The 14,580-nt window shown below is 36.6% G+C and overlaps 1 protein-coding gene across 1 annotated transcript in view; it reads left to right on the forward strand.

The window, feature by feature from the left end:
- The first annotated feature begins 652 nt into the window (after window positions 1-652).
- Window positions 653-14,580, forward strand: part of tup (LIM1_Isl and LIM2_Isl domain-containing protein tup) — a 30,247-nt gene continuing 16,319 nt past the window's right edge. Inside the window, exon 1 of the mRNA XM_018099130.3 lies at window positions 653-1,509. Coding sequence (XP_017954619.1) covers window positions 1,347-1,509 — 163 coding nt within the window. The 5' untranslated portion in view covers window positions 653-1,346. The remainder of the gene's footprint in view (window positions 1,510-14,580) is intronic.

A 14,580-nucleotide genomic window follows, 5' to 3' on the forward strand; every position in this document is an offset into this window, starting at 1 on the left:
CACACACACGCGCACACATGAACAGACACATTCGAAAATAGAAGAAGCACAGCAAAGCGTAGCGAAGCGAGATGGGGTTGACTGCCTCCATTGCCTGTAGATTGTGGCTGAAGTTAGCGACGGCAAAGGCAACGGGAACGGCAACGGCAACGGGAACGACAACGGCAATTGCAACTCAGCTGTGCCGCCCGCCAGTGGGGCGACTCATGCGCAGTGGCGCCAACCGATTGGCCCGCTTGGACGCCATTTAGAAAACGTGCGAAGCGAGATGGCATGCGTCGCGTGCGAGCAGCACAGCCAAACACCTGTTCCTGTTGCCCGTTTTCGAACAGCGCGCGAGACGCGCCCCAGACCCGAAAACGAACGAAACCGGTTGCAGCTGCTGCAGGCAGCCAACGTAGTCGGCACACTAGCTGTGCTGCTCTAACCAAGCGCTGGCGCGACCGCTGTGCGAACAGTGCCGAGCTGTAGCCAGCCAACGAGGGGTTAGCTGTGACGCCGGCGTCGACGGCGACAGCAACAGCAACAGCGACGCAGGGCACGAGCGCGAGCACAATGGATACGATGAGAGACGAAGCGCGACGAAACGAAGCGTGCGTCTCTGTAAGTTTTGCCTCTGTGAATACGAAAGACACACACGGTCAGCCGGTTTAGTCGTTCAGCAGTCGCAGCGCCGTCAGCATCGTGTGGTTCGCGCGTCGTATTCGTAAATATTTCTCTCAATTATTGTTGTTGTTGTTGCTGTGCTGTGCGCGTTACGTTTAGAGAAAGAACAACAACAACAACAATAGCAACAGCAACAGCAGAAACAGCAGCAGCAATAGTGTAAGCAGCAGCAACATCAAGCAACGAACGTACGCACCCCAAAACAAATTCGCCGTCGTTCGCCGTCGCCTTTCGCCGTCGTCGCCTTTGGATACGAGAATACGAAACTCTGCGCTTCCTCGACCTATGGCGTTATTACATTTACCTGTTCGCGTGTGTTACCAACTGTGACAACAACAACAACAACAACAAGAGCAGTACACAGCCAAAGAGCCCAAAGAGTGCGTGAAAAAGTTCAGATACGAAAAATTATCTTTGTCTAACTAAACTGTACAAAAAGTGCCTTAAAACGCAGCGGTTAAACAAAAATATTGCCAAAACTTCGATACACACACACACACGTATACACCCCCACACACCCACACACACACACGCACACACACGCACACACAGTACACAACACTTGATGCTCAATGTGGAAAATCGTGTTCGAATTTTGAGTTGCGCTTTCTTTTCGCCCATCATTTCTACAAAAGATCTGAAGTGTATTTTGGTTGGTTGCCGGTCTATAAGCCAAATATATGGTAATGGCAGAGATTGGTGGCCATTTGGCTCACCAGCTACCATTGCACAATCATAATCACAATCACAATCACAATCACAGTCACAGCCAAACTGGATTACAGCCATCGCTGGTGATGAATCATCACCTGGATTTGGATTGTCACGGCCACGATGTGATAAGTAAGTACAACTATATGCAACAATCTATCATACATCTATATAAACTGTATAGTGATGAATGCCAACTAGAAATCGGTCCATGAATCGACGAACTTTGGCAGCCGTCGGTAAACCAGTTTGCCGAAACGAATCTCGGTAGCTGGCGAATTTCTATCACAAAGCCTCTCAAGGTTCTGAGCACTTGTGCTTTACTTCTTCTGCTTCCTCTTCTTCTTGCTGCCTCCAGATAAGTCGTTATAAACAAATGTTTTTGTTAGTAACTATGATGGATTGAAATGTTATTTGGATGCAAATGATTCGCGTGCGGAGAATATGCTTCACAGGCTTTTGGCATATTCAGTTTGTTGCTCTTGGATATTCAGAGAATTTTTTATACATTCGTTAGAGATTTACGATAAAAATCTTATTATTGTTTTATCAAATAAAAGATATTACCCTTTGTCTCTAAGCATTGTTTAGCAGTTATTTTCTTTATCAATAATTTTATTTAGTCATTCTAACATATCTTTTTTATTCCAAGCTTTCTTTATTTTATCCTCATTTACGATGAGGGTACTCCGCCTTTAAATTATTTCTATATAGCATTGTTGGTATATTCAATATATCATATTTCTTTCAAAAAATGTTTCAATTTTAATGTCAATCTTTTCTTGAACTCTTCAATCTATGCTTTAGGCTTCTCATCAGAGCTTTATTCTCAGTTCGTGTTTAGTTCAACTTTTTCTTAAAGCTTTGCTCAGAAAACTTGTTTTATTGAAGTTAAAATTGAATTAAATATGCTTCAATTGCTGCAATCTGTCTTCAATTTTAATGATATTTCCTTTTCCATAAGTTTGCACTTCAACGTGCCAAGAGTTTATTTTTCTCTTATTGAAAGATTGAAATTTCTCCCTGCTCCAATCATTCTTTCAATCTTTGCCTTTCCCTTTAGTCTTAGCTTAACTTGCTCACATTAGCATCAATTCAATTCAATATTTCTTTAATCTACATTTTAATATCAGGTTTTCCTTCAACTTTCCCATCAGTCTTTCATCCAGTCTTCTTCTTCAATTCGTTCCACTTGTTTTCTCAATTGCAAACTCCATTTAATCCTCCATACATTTAAACCAATATTTTGATAACTAGTTCAACTACCTAATCTAACTAAGTACACTTAAATAGCCCTATTATTGTCACACCTGGTGCCCAACGCTTCAGTTCAGTGGAATCAGGGCCCATTCCAACAGCATATCATATGCGACTAATAAAGCTATTTAAGCGCATTAATGACTTATTTATGGCCAGTGTCGCACTCAAATACAAATTATACACAAAACAACGCAAAATTTGCAAATTAAATTGTCATTAACCTTTTCCCACAAAAATAAGCAGACATTAGATATTAAATAAATTAAACAAGAACAAACAACTAATTTGTGCAGTAAAAGTGAAAAAAAAAAGGATTTCAGAGTTGAACAGTAATTGGAATGGAAATAGAAGTGAAACGAAAATAGAAGAAAATCTGAGATAAGGAATATCGGAATATATAATTGATATATACAAATAATATATGCAAATATATAATATATATGTATATATATGATGTATTAGTATCAATGAAAAACTACAACTATTATATATATATATATATTCCATAACGAATTCTATTTTCTATTACTGCAAACTTTCTTGATTACTTTTATTCAATTTTATATGGAAATTAAATGGAATCATTATAACTTTGCACTCATTGCTCTGCAAGGACAGTTTGTTGATGTTGAGGGACAAATATGACTGAAGGTATATAACATATATAACATTGATTGCTCAGTTCAAGATTTCAAGAGTTCATGATCAGTTGATTACTGTAGAGGTTTATTACCGTAAGATAGGGCTCAATAGGAAAATATTATATGACAAAAACTTAACAAATTATTAGTTATGCATTAGTTAATAATATGGAACTTTTTTATCTATAAAGGGATAAACGCCATCTCAAGTAAATAAGAAAAAATCTTAAAAAAATATTATGTATTTATATATTTAAAAAAAAAATTAGTTAACTAATAATTTGCTAAGTTTTCGACATCTAATATTTTCATTTATATAGACAATTTATATTAAACATATTTCAACATTAGGTTAGTCCTTATTTGATTCCACTCAATATATTAAATATACTAAACTCCAGTGTTGAGAAAGAGCAAAGACAGGAAGCTTTAATGTCTCTTTAAAAAAATCCATAAATCGTCTAACATACTAAATCATTAAGTAATATATCGTTTTATATGCAACAAGCTTAATTGCATAAATAAATATTAGTTTAAATACAATGGCAATGCACTTTGATTAAAATTATTGAAATTAAATGTTGATAACAACAAATGATGAACATATTGTTAATTAATGCAAGAAATTCAAATTTGCAATTAAAGGGAGTTTGTTTAATATAATAATATATGTAGGTAAATTAAAATGTATATATATTTATATGCATATGGAATATATCTAAACTTGTTTAGAAAGTTAATACAGAGAAGATTTTGAAACAGTTAAACTAAAAAGAGTTGACTAAATGTTTTGGAGAATTCTTTAAGGCTGATGAAAAGGGATGAAGCTGGTTTTCTGGTTCTATTTATAAATCATCTCAATACAAACTATATATTATTACAAAACAGTTAAACATCGAATGGTATAAGCTGCTCTTAGTAATAGTCTATTGACTACTGCTTAGTCAGCTGTGACTACTTTAGTTAATCGTTCTATTCATAGCTCTTGAGTACAACTTAAGAAAGTCGTATGGGACTCTTACTCTGATGGAAAGGCTTCAAGGCCATTTGCTATCTGGAGCCACTCATCTGTTAATTGCCAGAGAAACGATTTAGTCAGTGTCGCAGAGCCGCAAGTGTTTGTAATTGTTTTTCACTTATATATGAATTTAGTATATGTATGTATGTGTATATAAAGAGAAAAGAGTGGCATTAACTTTTCTGAAATGATGGCTATATATTATTTTAAGTAGAATATAACTTTTGTGCTCCGCCGCCAATTAACGGTTGAATGACATTTTAATGCTTGGCGGCATTTAAAGTGCAGCAGCAGCAAAATAAAAAATAAATAAAAATTAAATAAATAAAAATGAGTATCGCAGGCGATAAAATTAAATTCAATGAAAATTTGTCAGTTGACAAATTTGCCAAAAATAAAAAACAGAATTATAATTGCTGACCATATATGAAACATTTACTATATACATACAAACACATATTTATATACGTTATATGTGCATATGTATATCTATTGCATTTCTAAATTATATTCATGAATTTTTCAAACGCAGCCAAAAGTGTCATTAAAAAATGCGCGTGTGTCAGTGTGCGTGTGTGTGTGTGTGTGTGTGTGTGACAAAATATATTTTATTTAAATTTAAATTTGACGCTAAATTGTGACAAATGTTGGCTGCCAATTTTGTAACCAGACAAAAGACCGCAAAAACCAACAGAAAAAACCCCAACAAAAAAAAAAGAACTGAAACAGTTGCAAGCTGTGTATATGTGTGTGTGTATGTGTGTGTCAGTGTTCTGTGTGCCAAAAAAAAAAAAAAAGAGAGAGAGAGAGAGAAAAAATAGACGACAAACTCATAATCATAAACACGTTGGCCGCGTCGAGCGTATTGAATTATAAATGAGCCAACAGCAATGCCAGCTACAAACTAGAAACTAGCTGCAGATACATTTGTATCTCATAGATACATTTGGGCAGTTTACAGCTTTGGCTTGGCTGCACTGGTAGCGCTTTACTGAACTTTTGCATCACTGCATAATGCAGATGGAGCGAAACAACATGTGGACTAATGTTTGAAGATACATTTGTATCTCAAAGATACACTTTGATGGTTACAGTTGCCAGTCGGGCTGGTTGGAAAATGCAGATGCATTGTAAACGCAATTCTTGTCGTGTTTAGAAAGGTAAATGGGTCAGCTATAAGCTATAAAACTGGTTGGAGATACAAAAGTATCTCATAGATACATTTTATTGTCTATATTTTAGTGATATATTTTCCCTTTCCAATTTTTGAATGTTTTTATTAGGGCTGAGTAAATCTAAACTGCAGCCACAATCTATTGATGAGCTGCAATTACTTATCTCATAGATAGATTTTAATCTTATTGATAGATTTGTAGTTTGTGCTTTACTTTCTTTACTTTCAGATACATTTCAGATTACATTTATAGACTTGTATCTCAAAGATACTTTTGTATCTGAGGGTTGCTGATCTGCTTTTAAATTCTCTTAAATCTCTAAAATCTTACATGCAGATACATTTGTATCTCATTCCATTGTATCTCCAGCACACACATTTGCATCTCATAGATACTTTAGGCAATTTCGAGTCGCCTTTTAATTGCAACTCTCAGCTCGCTGTTTGCTCACGCATTAAATATATGGAAAAGCAAATCAAATTTTCATTTCAAAAACTTTATTTGCCAAAGTCAGCAAGAGGAAGAAAAACTAGCGACGAGTTTGTCTTTTGAGATATTTGAAAACAATTTCAGTTGCTGTATTTAAGTTTGAATTTTGTTTTCCTTATTTTCTGTGTGTGATTTTTTTTTTTTGCTTTGTTTTCGTTTTTGTTCAGTTTGTTCCTCATATTTATTCGACGAGTCGCTTTTTCTCGAGTTTTTGTTGATTCAGTGCGCCTGTAAACATTTTAATGAGTTTTTCATGTAGCTGGCCCTCACACACACACACACACACACAGCTGCACACACGCTTTTGCTGACTTCTCAAGTAGTCGTTAAATTAATTAAATATACTAGATGGAAATATATACAAAAAACAACAAAAAAAACGTTCGACTTCGTATTTTGTTTACACAAAAGTGCGACACAAATATGTTTTCATATATTTTCTCTCACTTTTCTGTTGCATACTTCGCGGCGCAACAGATTTTCATATCATTTCTAATTGCTATAAAAATGTGTACATATATATTTAAATTGAGTCTGGCTCATAAAAAATTGACATTTATTTGCGGTCACAGAAAATCAAAACAATTTAAATTAATATTAATTAGTTTTAAATGCTTGAAAGTTAATTGTGAAAAATTGACTGAGCAGAAGCTTAAAAACATTTGTAAATTATTTAAAAACAGAGAGGGGGAAAAAAAACACACACACATAAAATCAAATTGATATAAAAATAGAAATGCTTTGGCCATAAAAGTTGGCCAAAGAGCTAAGCTCTAGCCGTGTCACAGTTAGATGGATTAACTCCGCTTATATGGACTGCCTGGCAGCAGCAGCGGCAGCTGCTGCTTTTTAGCATTTATAAGCGTGCGACAGTCGTAAAGCTCGTGAAAGGCGTTTTGGCCATTGTCTCTCGATTTTCGGCTGTTTTGTCGTCTGGCCATAAATGTTCTCAACACATCATTAATCGTCTTTCAAATTGGACGGCGTGCCCGAAACCGAGAGTCTGCAGCTAATTAAAAATTAAATGCATAGTGAGCATAACTAGTTAGTTAGTTGTGGCCACTCGATTCGAAAGTGCACAAACTCAAATCAATTATGTTTGCCAATGACACCAGCTGAAAGTGAATGACCAAATACATCAACAAAGTTAATATATGCAAGAGTTTCCGACTTTAATGCGTGGCTCACAAGAAATACTTGAAAATTTCAAGATATAAAGTTGATAGAAATAAAATGAAATGTTTGTAAACTATACAAGCTTCCCTCGTTTATAGCTTTACCAATTACAAGTAATTCTTGCGAGTTCTCAAGTTTCTTCTTCTCAATCTCAAGCTTGAATTTGCTTTTAAACATTGTTTAAGATGCGCACTGTATGAATTGTTAGTGGAAAACTGTTTTAATGAGCTTTTTTGTGCATCGAAAGCTTTGTTTCGCTTGGATTAAATATAAGCTTAGCACTGTTTCAGTTCGGATGGTTGAATTTAAAATGCATAGAGTGTATATATAAATCCTATAACTTGAATAAACTTTTGAAGCAGATCGCCATAACATTGTACCATAACGAAATCTATTTTTAAGCATTTTATGATATCAAATTATTGAGCTAGTCAATAAATCTTTGTTGAGCAGTATCCAAACGAAAGCTTTAATCGTTAATGAGACAGTCAAGTATTTAGCAAAAGCTATCTGGAAAAAAATTACATTCAAGCAGCTTTCATAAACTTAAACTTCATTTTACGCTAGTTCTAAAAATTCATTTTAAAATGTATGAAATTTAATGCTCAAAGTTGCTTTCTAAAAGTATTCACAATCCTTTGATTTGCTTGCCTTCAACTGAATTTTTCAGCTCTTACCAACCTATGAGATATTTCACCTCTATTTATAGCTTATAATTAACAATCTCTTCTAACGTTTTTTTCTCCAATTGATTTCTTGAATTTTTCGCACAACATTTTTATGAATCTAGGCAATAAAAAACTCACGCGAGTCATCAAAATTTGTTGAAATTGATTTGGTAACGTAATTCAATCTAATTCGCTTCCTCTCTGCGGCAATTTATAGTTTTATGATCGACCCAGAGCTAGAGCTCATTATCATTTTTCGTGGCTAATCAGCAAAGCAAATACGCCAAATGCTTGGAATTTATTTCGAGCGGAAATTCCAGGCATAATTTTCTAATTTCACAAGTCAAACCAGAGCTGTTAATTAAAGGCGAGCGAAAATCAAATAAAATGTTAAAAAAAAACCAGCTCTTGAGAGGCAAATTTACCTGCATTCAAATCTAACTCTGTGTTCGATGTTCCCCATTCGTCGTTCTCTGTTCCCTGTCCTTCTCTCCGGTGTCTCTCTATGCTTCAAATGTGTCAACAGGCGCAGGCGCACAGCTGTCTTTTCAGTTCGTTTCCTTTATTTTGGGTTTAGGAATCTGTGGCCCGCACAGGTTTCCAGGTTTCCAGGTTGACCGGCCAGCAGCAGCATATTGATCTAGTGCCAGGGGCCCAAGTGCAAAATCAGATAAGCTCCGCTCTGGGTTTCTCGTTTTGGAATTTATGATTTGCGCCTAAATAACTTTATCACACCGCACGCAGACAGTCCGACAGTCCGCCAGACAGCCTTAGAGTGGGAGACTGAAACTGAAACAGAGCCACAGCCAGAGCCAGAGCCAGGAATAACTAATACAAAAAAGTTTGACCGGAAACCCGAAAAAAATGCAAACCCATAAAATATAGACGAATTTGTTTCGTATTTTTATTGTCTTTATTTTTTTTTCACTCGTGTTTTTGTGGCGCATAAATTTTATCAAATCTTGTGGGAGTGCCACAGACTGAACAGCTGAAGGAACTGTAAGCCCAAAGGGTTAGGATATATGCACAAATATATATATATATATAGTTATTTATGTAGATATACATATGCAAATGCAGTCTGTGAAGCAGAAAAGTTATTACGATTTCATTCCAAATAGAAGCTGAACAAAAACTGGCTTTTATTTAAAAAATAATATTCATGCTCTTACTTAAAAATGAATTGAAATAATTTTTAAAATAAAAAAACAAATTTTTTTTTATTTTAATTTTTTTTTGGAATTTTAATCAACAACAATTCCTGACATTATATACCTAAGTAAAGCGAGCTTCCTCTCGCATTTCCTTGTTATTTGCTTTAAGTGCATCACTTAACATTATGCAACGTTGATAAATGTTATTAGCAGCGTATTAGCTGTCACTTAACACCGCCTTAACATTTCGCTGTTCAAATTAACCATTTCATTAGCCATTTTAGAGCTAACATCGCAAATGTTTTGCCTGTGAATTGGCTTAAATCAACATTTGTATACGTCAGCAGAAATATTTGCACATAAATATACATAGATTCTATTTATATCATCCAGTATATATAAATTACGAATATAATAGGCCTAGGCTTAATTATTCGTAACCGTTGAAAGACATGCAATAAAATATACAAATTTAGACCAGTTTTCAGTCACAGTTCCAGTTTCTTGATCTAGTTTTATGTAATACAGCCCTTTTACATGGAGAGTAAACAATATTTATAGGAATTCTATGCATATGAAATCAATTTCAGGTTGTTTACTTCAAATAGATTTATATGAGGAAAGGGCTGTCTATGAAAAAATCGGATTTTTGCATGTAAAATTGTATAAAAATTGTAATTAAAATTTGTAAGGCTAAAATTATGATTGTTCATGCATACATATAATGTGCTGTTCCATGTAATACCCATTAAAAAATCGTAAAAAAAAAATCAATTTGTTTATGTACAGTACTAACTAAAATATCTCAGTTCTTTTTCAATTCAGTTAGGGAATACCATTTATTTTGCCTTATGCTAGTTAAGCTCTACACTACCCAAAGCCTGTCAACCGTTGCCTATAACGAGTGCTTACTGTATTCCTATATAGCTGCATAGAGACAAATATATATTATTCATTCTTGAAATGTTTATAGAATCGCTCAAGGTTCAGCCATGGCTCTAAAGCCTTGCAGTTCAACTCCCTCTCGCTCCCCCTCCCCCTCCCCCACTCTATCTCTCTCCCGCTCTCTTTATGCTCCCATTCACATTACATGTTTTCGCTGTAAAAATAATAATAATTCTCTGATGACATCATAGTAGCTGCAGCTTCAAGCGAATCGAGCCTCGCGTGGCCAACAGCGAGCAAACTTGGCCATGTGAAGTGCGCTGCACTCGGCGTCATTTACAGGCCAAGTGGCCATTTTTTTGTTGGCCCAATTACTGGCCAGTGGAGCCCTCGACTCGGCTGACCCGGGCGCACTCTGGGCATATTAAAGCAGCGGCCAGCTATTAAAGCGCAATTAAAAGCAGACGAGGGAAGCCCAAAATTGTGTTGTAGATCTCAAGTTCAGTCGAGGTGTCAGCGCTTGTCAAGGCGGCAGCGGCTACCGAAATTAATATTAAATTTCCACAAAAAAAAAGAAGGAATTTCAAAGAAGACAGAGAGAAAGAGAGAGAGCGAGAGGGAGGGAGCGACGTTAGCGAGTTGCACATAAATCAACTGATAAATAATGCCAAAATTTCTGCAGCCACGCCCGTTTATCGCGTGAGTGTGCATGTGTGTGTGCGAGTGTGTGTGTGTGTGGCAAGCTGAAGCTAAAGTTCCGCTCGTGCCGCTCTCCAGGCGCTCATTAAACGGCGCCTTGTCCGCTGGGATTTCGGCGCTGGCGCTTCGCTTAGTTTTGGGCTGCGCAGAACACCCGCTGCGCCATATGACACCTCAAAAGGTACACACACACATGAGACTATGTGTGTGTGTGTGTATGTGCTCAGGTGCATTCGCCTGGCTGCGCGTGCTGCATGCAATGTGCGGCACGTAGCGCGCTTTAATGGCGTTGCTTTTAAAGCTCTTTAGAGGCAGCAGCAGCAGCAGCAGCAGCAGCAGCTGTTGCCCTCTTGCTCGCACGCTATTTACATATAGCCAACTCCCTCTAGCATTGCCTCTTTTTTTTTACGAGTGTCACTTTTATGTGCGCCGGCGGTCGCCCCCCCTCTATTTTAATGACTAATTAACCAGAGCTCCATAAAAAAGCAAAGAGAGAGAGAGAGAGAGTGGGAGAGCGGGAGGTGGGGAGAGGGAAGATGTTGGCTCAACAGGATGCAACAACTGAGATTCGGTTACATCAAATAAGCAGACGCCGCTGCTCACTCACAGCTCTTCACTCCAGACACAATTCGTGGCGTCAGCAAGTACTCCAAGCAGACTGAAAGATCTCAAATCAAACTCGAAGCGACACTTGAGGCAGCAGCAACAATTGCAGCAACGACAGCAACAGCAGCAACAGCAGCCGCTTGTTATATAACTTCTGGCTCAGTTTATATATCGCATTACAAGAACTACTTTAACGCTTCACTTAGAGAGCGCTGAGAGGGACTCAGAGAGAAGAGAGGGGGAGAGGCAAGGCGAGGGATAGCGCCAGTGGCTTGATTTGGTACTGAAAGAGCTCTCAATCTCAAGTAGCGTCTGTTGCGGCTATCAACAGGTTGACCACGCCTACCCATACGCCTCTCTACCTCTCCCTCTCCCTCTCCCTCTCCCACTCTCTCTGTGTGCTTGTGGACCTCTCGCTGTGCGCACGCCGCGGGGCAACTCATTCAGAAATTAGAGGCAGACGACCACGGACGGCTTAGGTTACGATTATGCTCAGCAGCCTGGCAGACGGTAGCCTCGTCGCCTAATTACCGTTACCTGCTAAAGTACGAAAATATATTTTGACTCTGCATAGATCGATCGATGTCTGGCCTCGCCTCGCCTGTCCAGCCTACCTGCCATAGAAATTGTGGCCAAACACGTTTAAGACTCTCTCTCAGGGAATTCATGGATTTGCGTGATGTGGAACCAGAATTTGTAGACTTACTAGAGGAATTGCCAACAAGATTATAAATCTTGCTAATACATATATCAATGGACGGCACTCTATACAAAGGCCCAGATTTTGTTCCATGTCAATTGTTGTTATAGTATTAGTAATTTAGGGCATTATCTAAAGTCTGAGTCTGTTAACAAAATGGAAATCTGGACGATCTTGGTTTTTTAGATATTTTTCAGTTTGAACTGAGTTTTTATAGTTTACTTGGATTTTCTTTATTTATATATATATATTTTTTTTTCTGTAATTTTTATATATTTTCATTTAATTTTGTATATATTTTCTGCGTAAAATTATTAATATAAAATTTGCAAAAATAAAGGGAAATAAATTTTTTATTTTTATATATTTTCATTTAATTTTGTATATATTTTCTGCGTAAAATTATTAATATAAAATTTGCAAATTTGCGTTTACATATTTACATTTACATTTTCTATGTTAAATACATATGTATATTGCAATATATGTTTGATACATAAAGTACAGTAGAATGCGCTTATAGCGGCTGTTCGATGTCTTGGCTCGCACTCATACAAAGTTATATGAAAGGCTTCCATTTGGTTAAAGCGTCCTCTATGCATAACGATAGGAAATCGTCGGTTCTTTGAACATCATTATAACTGGATTCTACTACACATATTATTATATTCTAAATTATATATTTAAATATATGTATGTATATATTTTATGTTTAAGCTGTAGCTAATTATATAAATATTTATATGCTTGAATGAATGTCCAATGAATCACGCTTAGATTCTCTAAATGCTGACTTCTCTAATGCTGACTCCTCGTTTAGCCAAGACTGTTTTCTTGACTTTATTAATGTTTTCACATCCTCAAATGTAACAGTCAACATTGACTTCATTTTCGAGAAAAACCCAAATTGTTTAGAGGCTCTCACATCACTTATATGAATCTTCAAAATGTCCAAGCAAAATATCATTAATAAATAAATGTATAAATATTATGGAATATGATTTTAAATGATATTCCAAAAATATTTCATATTTTTTATAAGAAAATATTTATAGTAAATTAAAACACGCTGCTAAGGAAAAAAAATGGAGCACAATCTAAAATATGGCCCAACAATTATTTATTTAAAAATGAATCAAAACAGAGTTAATAATAATTTGAATAACAAAGAAATACATATATAAATATTTTTAATAAATTTCACGCCTTAACATTAACAAATTCTATGAGATGAACAAATATAGTCGAGATGAATAAAGAAATGCTGCTTAGTGATGTTATATCTTCTCTCTCTCTCACTCTGCTTGGCTCAAGCCCAACTTGGGGATAGTCGAATTGTGTTTACAAATGATATAACCCACAATGAAGTTGCTCTGTATTGATTTATGCCCGTCTGTAGAGGTTGTTATTCTTCTTCTTCTTGTTGTTGTTGTTGTCAGTTGGCAACCCTCGCTGTTTCTAGTTAGGTAGCCTAAGCAGTATGTGGTAATGCCTACTGGTAACAAAATGTGGCTCATTATGTCAAATTGAAATGTTGCCAACGAGGTGAGAAAACTCGCTAAACAAGTTGCAGACATTGCAGATCGACTTGAAGAAAACAACCAGATGAAGAAGAAAGAGGCAGCAGCAGATGAAAAGAAGGTCTCATCTTTATTGTGGTGCGCAGAGCCACAGAGAAGCGACAGCGTTTTGTCGCCTAAGTGGGCAGCAATAAGTCTTCCCAGACAAGACGAGGAACAACAACAACGACGATTGCGACCACACAGCGCCAATGAATCATAGCAACAGCTAATTCGCTCCCTATCTCTCACTCTTCCTCTCTCTCTCTCTCTCAGTGTGTGTGTAGCTGGACGAAGCTGGATCTGAACTGCAAAGCCCATAAAGCAGGCCTACTTAAAACGCCATAAAACCAGCAATTTATATGCCTTCATTGGCCAAGACTGGAGGAGAGTCGGCCTGGCTGAGAGAGCTCGATCTAGACTCGAGCTGGACCTCAGCTCCACACCGCGTGGCAATCAACGCGGGCTGAACATGCCGCAGCGGTGCAATGCTCCTTTGAAATTCAAATTTTATGAAGCTCATTAAATATAAATTTGTCGTCCCAGATGGGGAGAGAGAGAGAAGCGCAGCAAGGTAAACACACAGAGAGAGAGAGAGAGAGAGAGAGAGGGAGGGGAGAGACCTGGGAAGTCACAACAAAATTGAAAATTCAATAAGCAAACACGACTGCATAATACCTGTTCCTAGTGCAAAAGTAGACCAAAGATTAAGATAAGCATGAAGATAGGCGTGAAGATAAACTTGTAACTTGCCTCTATCGGCCGTTTATGGAACTATCATAGCATATCATGAGAGATCGTATGCATATTTTATAAAATTCTAGCTGTGTGGGAGAAGAATCTTAAGAGAAATTAAACGGAGATAGAGTTGGGTAAATATTGTTGATAACATAATGTTATATGGTATGTAGGGATGTAGTATATAGTATAGTGTAGTATACATATGTATATAATATAGCAGATATGAAATAGTTTTCGATAAAAATATAGTTGATAACATAATACTAGTGCTATAACTGGGAAATCTATGGTGAAGGAGATATAGTATATAAAGATGTAGTATATAGTATATATGGCATATAGGAGATATATTCAAATAGCTGTATGAAATTGACATTCAATATGTTTCATTGAGTTATCTATGCCATCTGCAAATCTATTATTAGGAGCTCA

This window comes from Drosophila navojoa, chromosome 3 (genome assembly GCF_054131105.1).
Source record: "Drosophila navojoa isolate 15081-1374.11 chromosome 3, UAZ_NAV_1.0, whole genome shotgun sequence".
Lineage (NCBI taxonomy): Eukaryota > Metazoa > Arthropoda > Insecta > Diptera > Drosophilidae > Drosophila > Drosophila navojoa.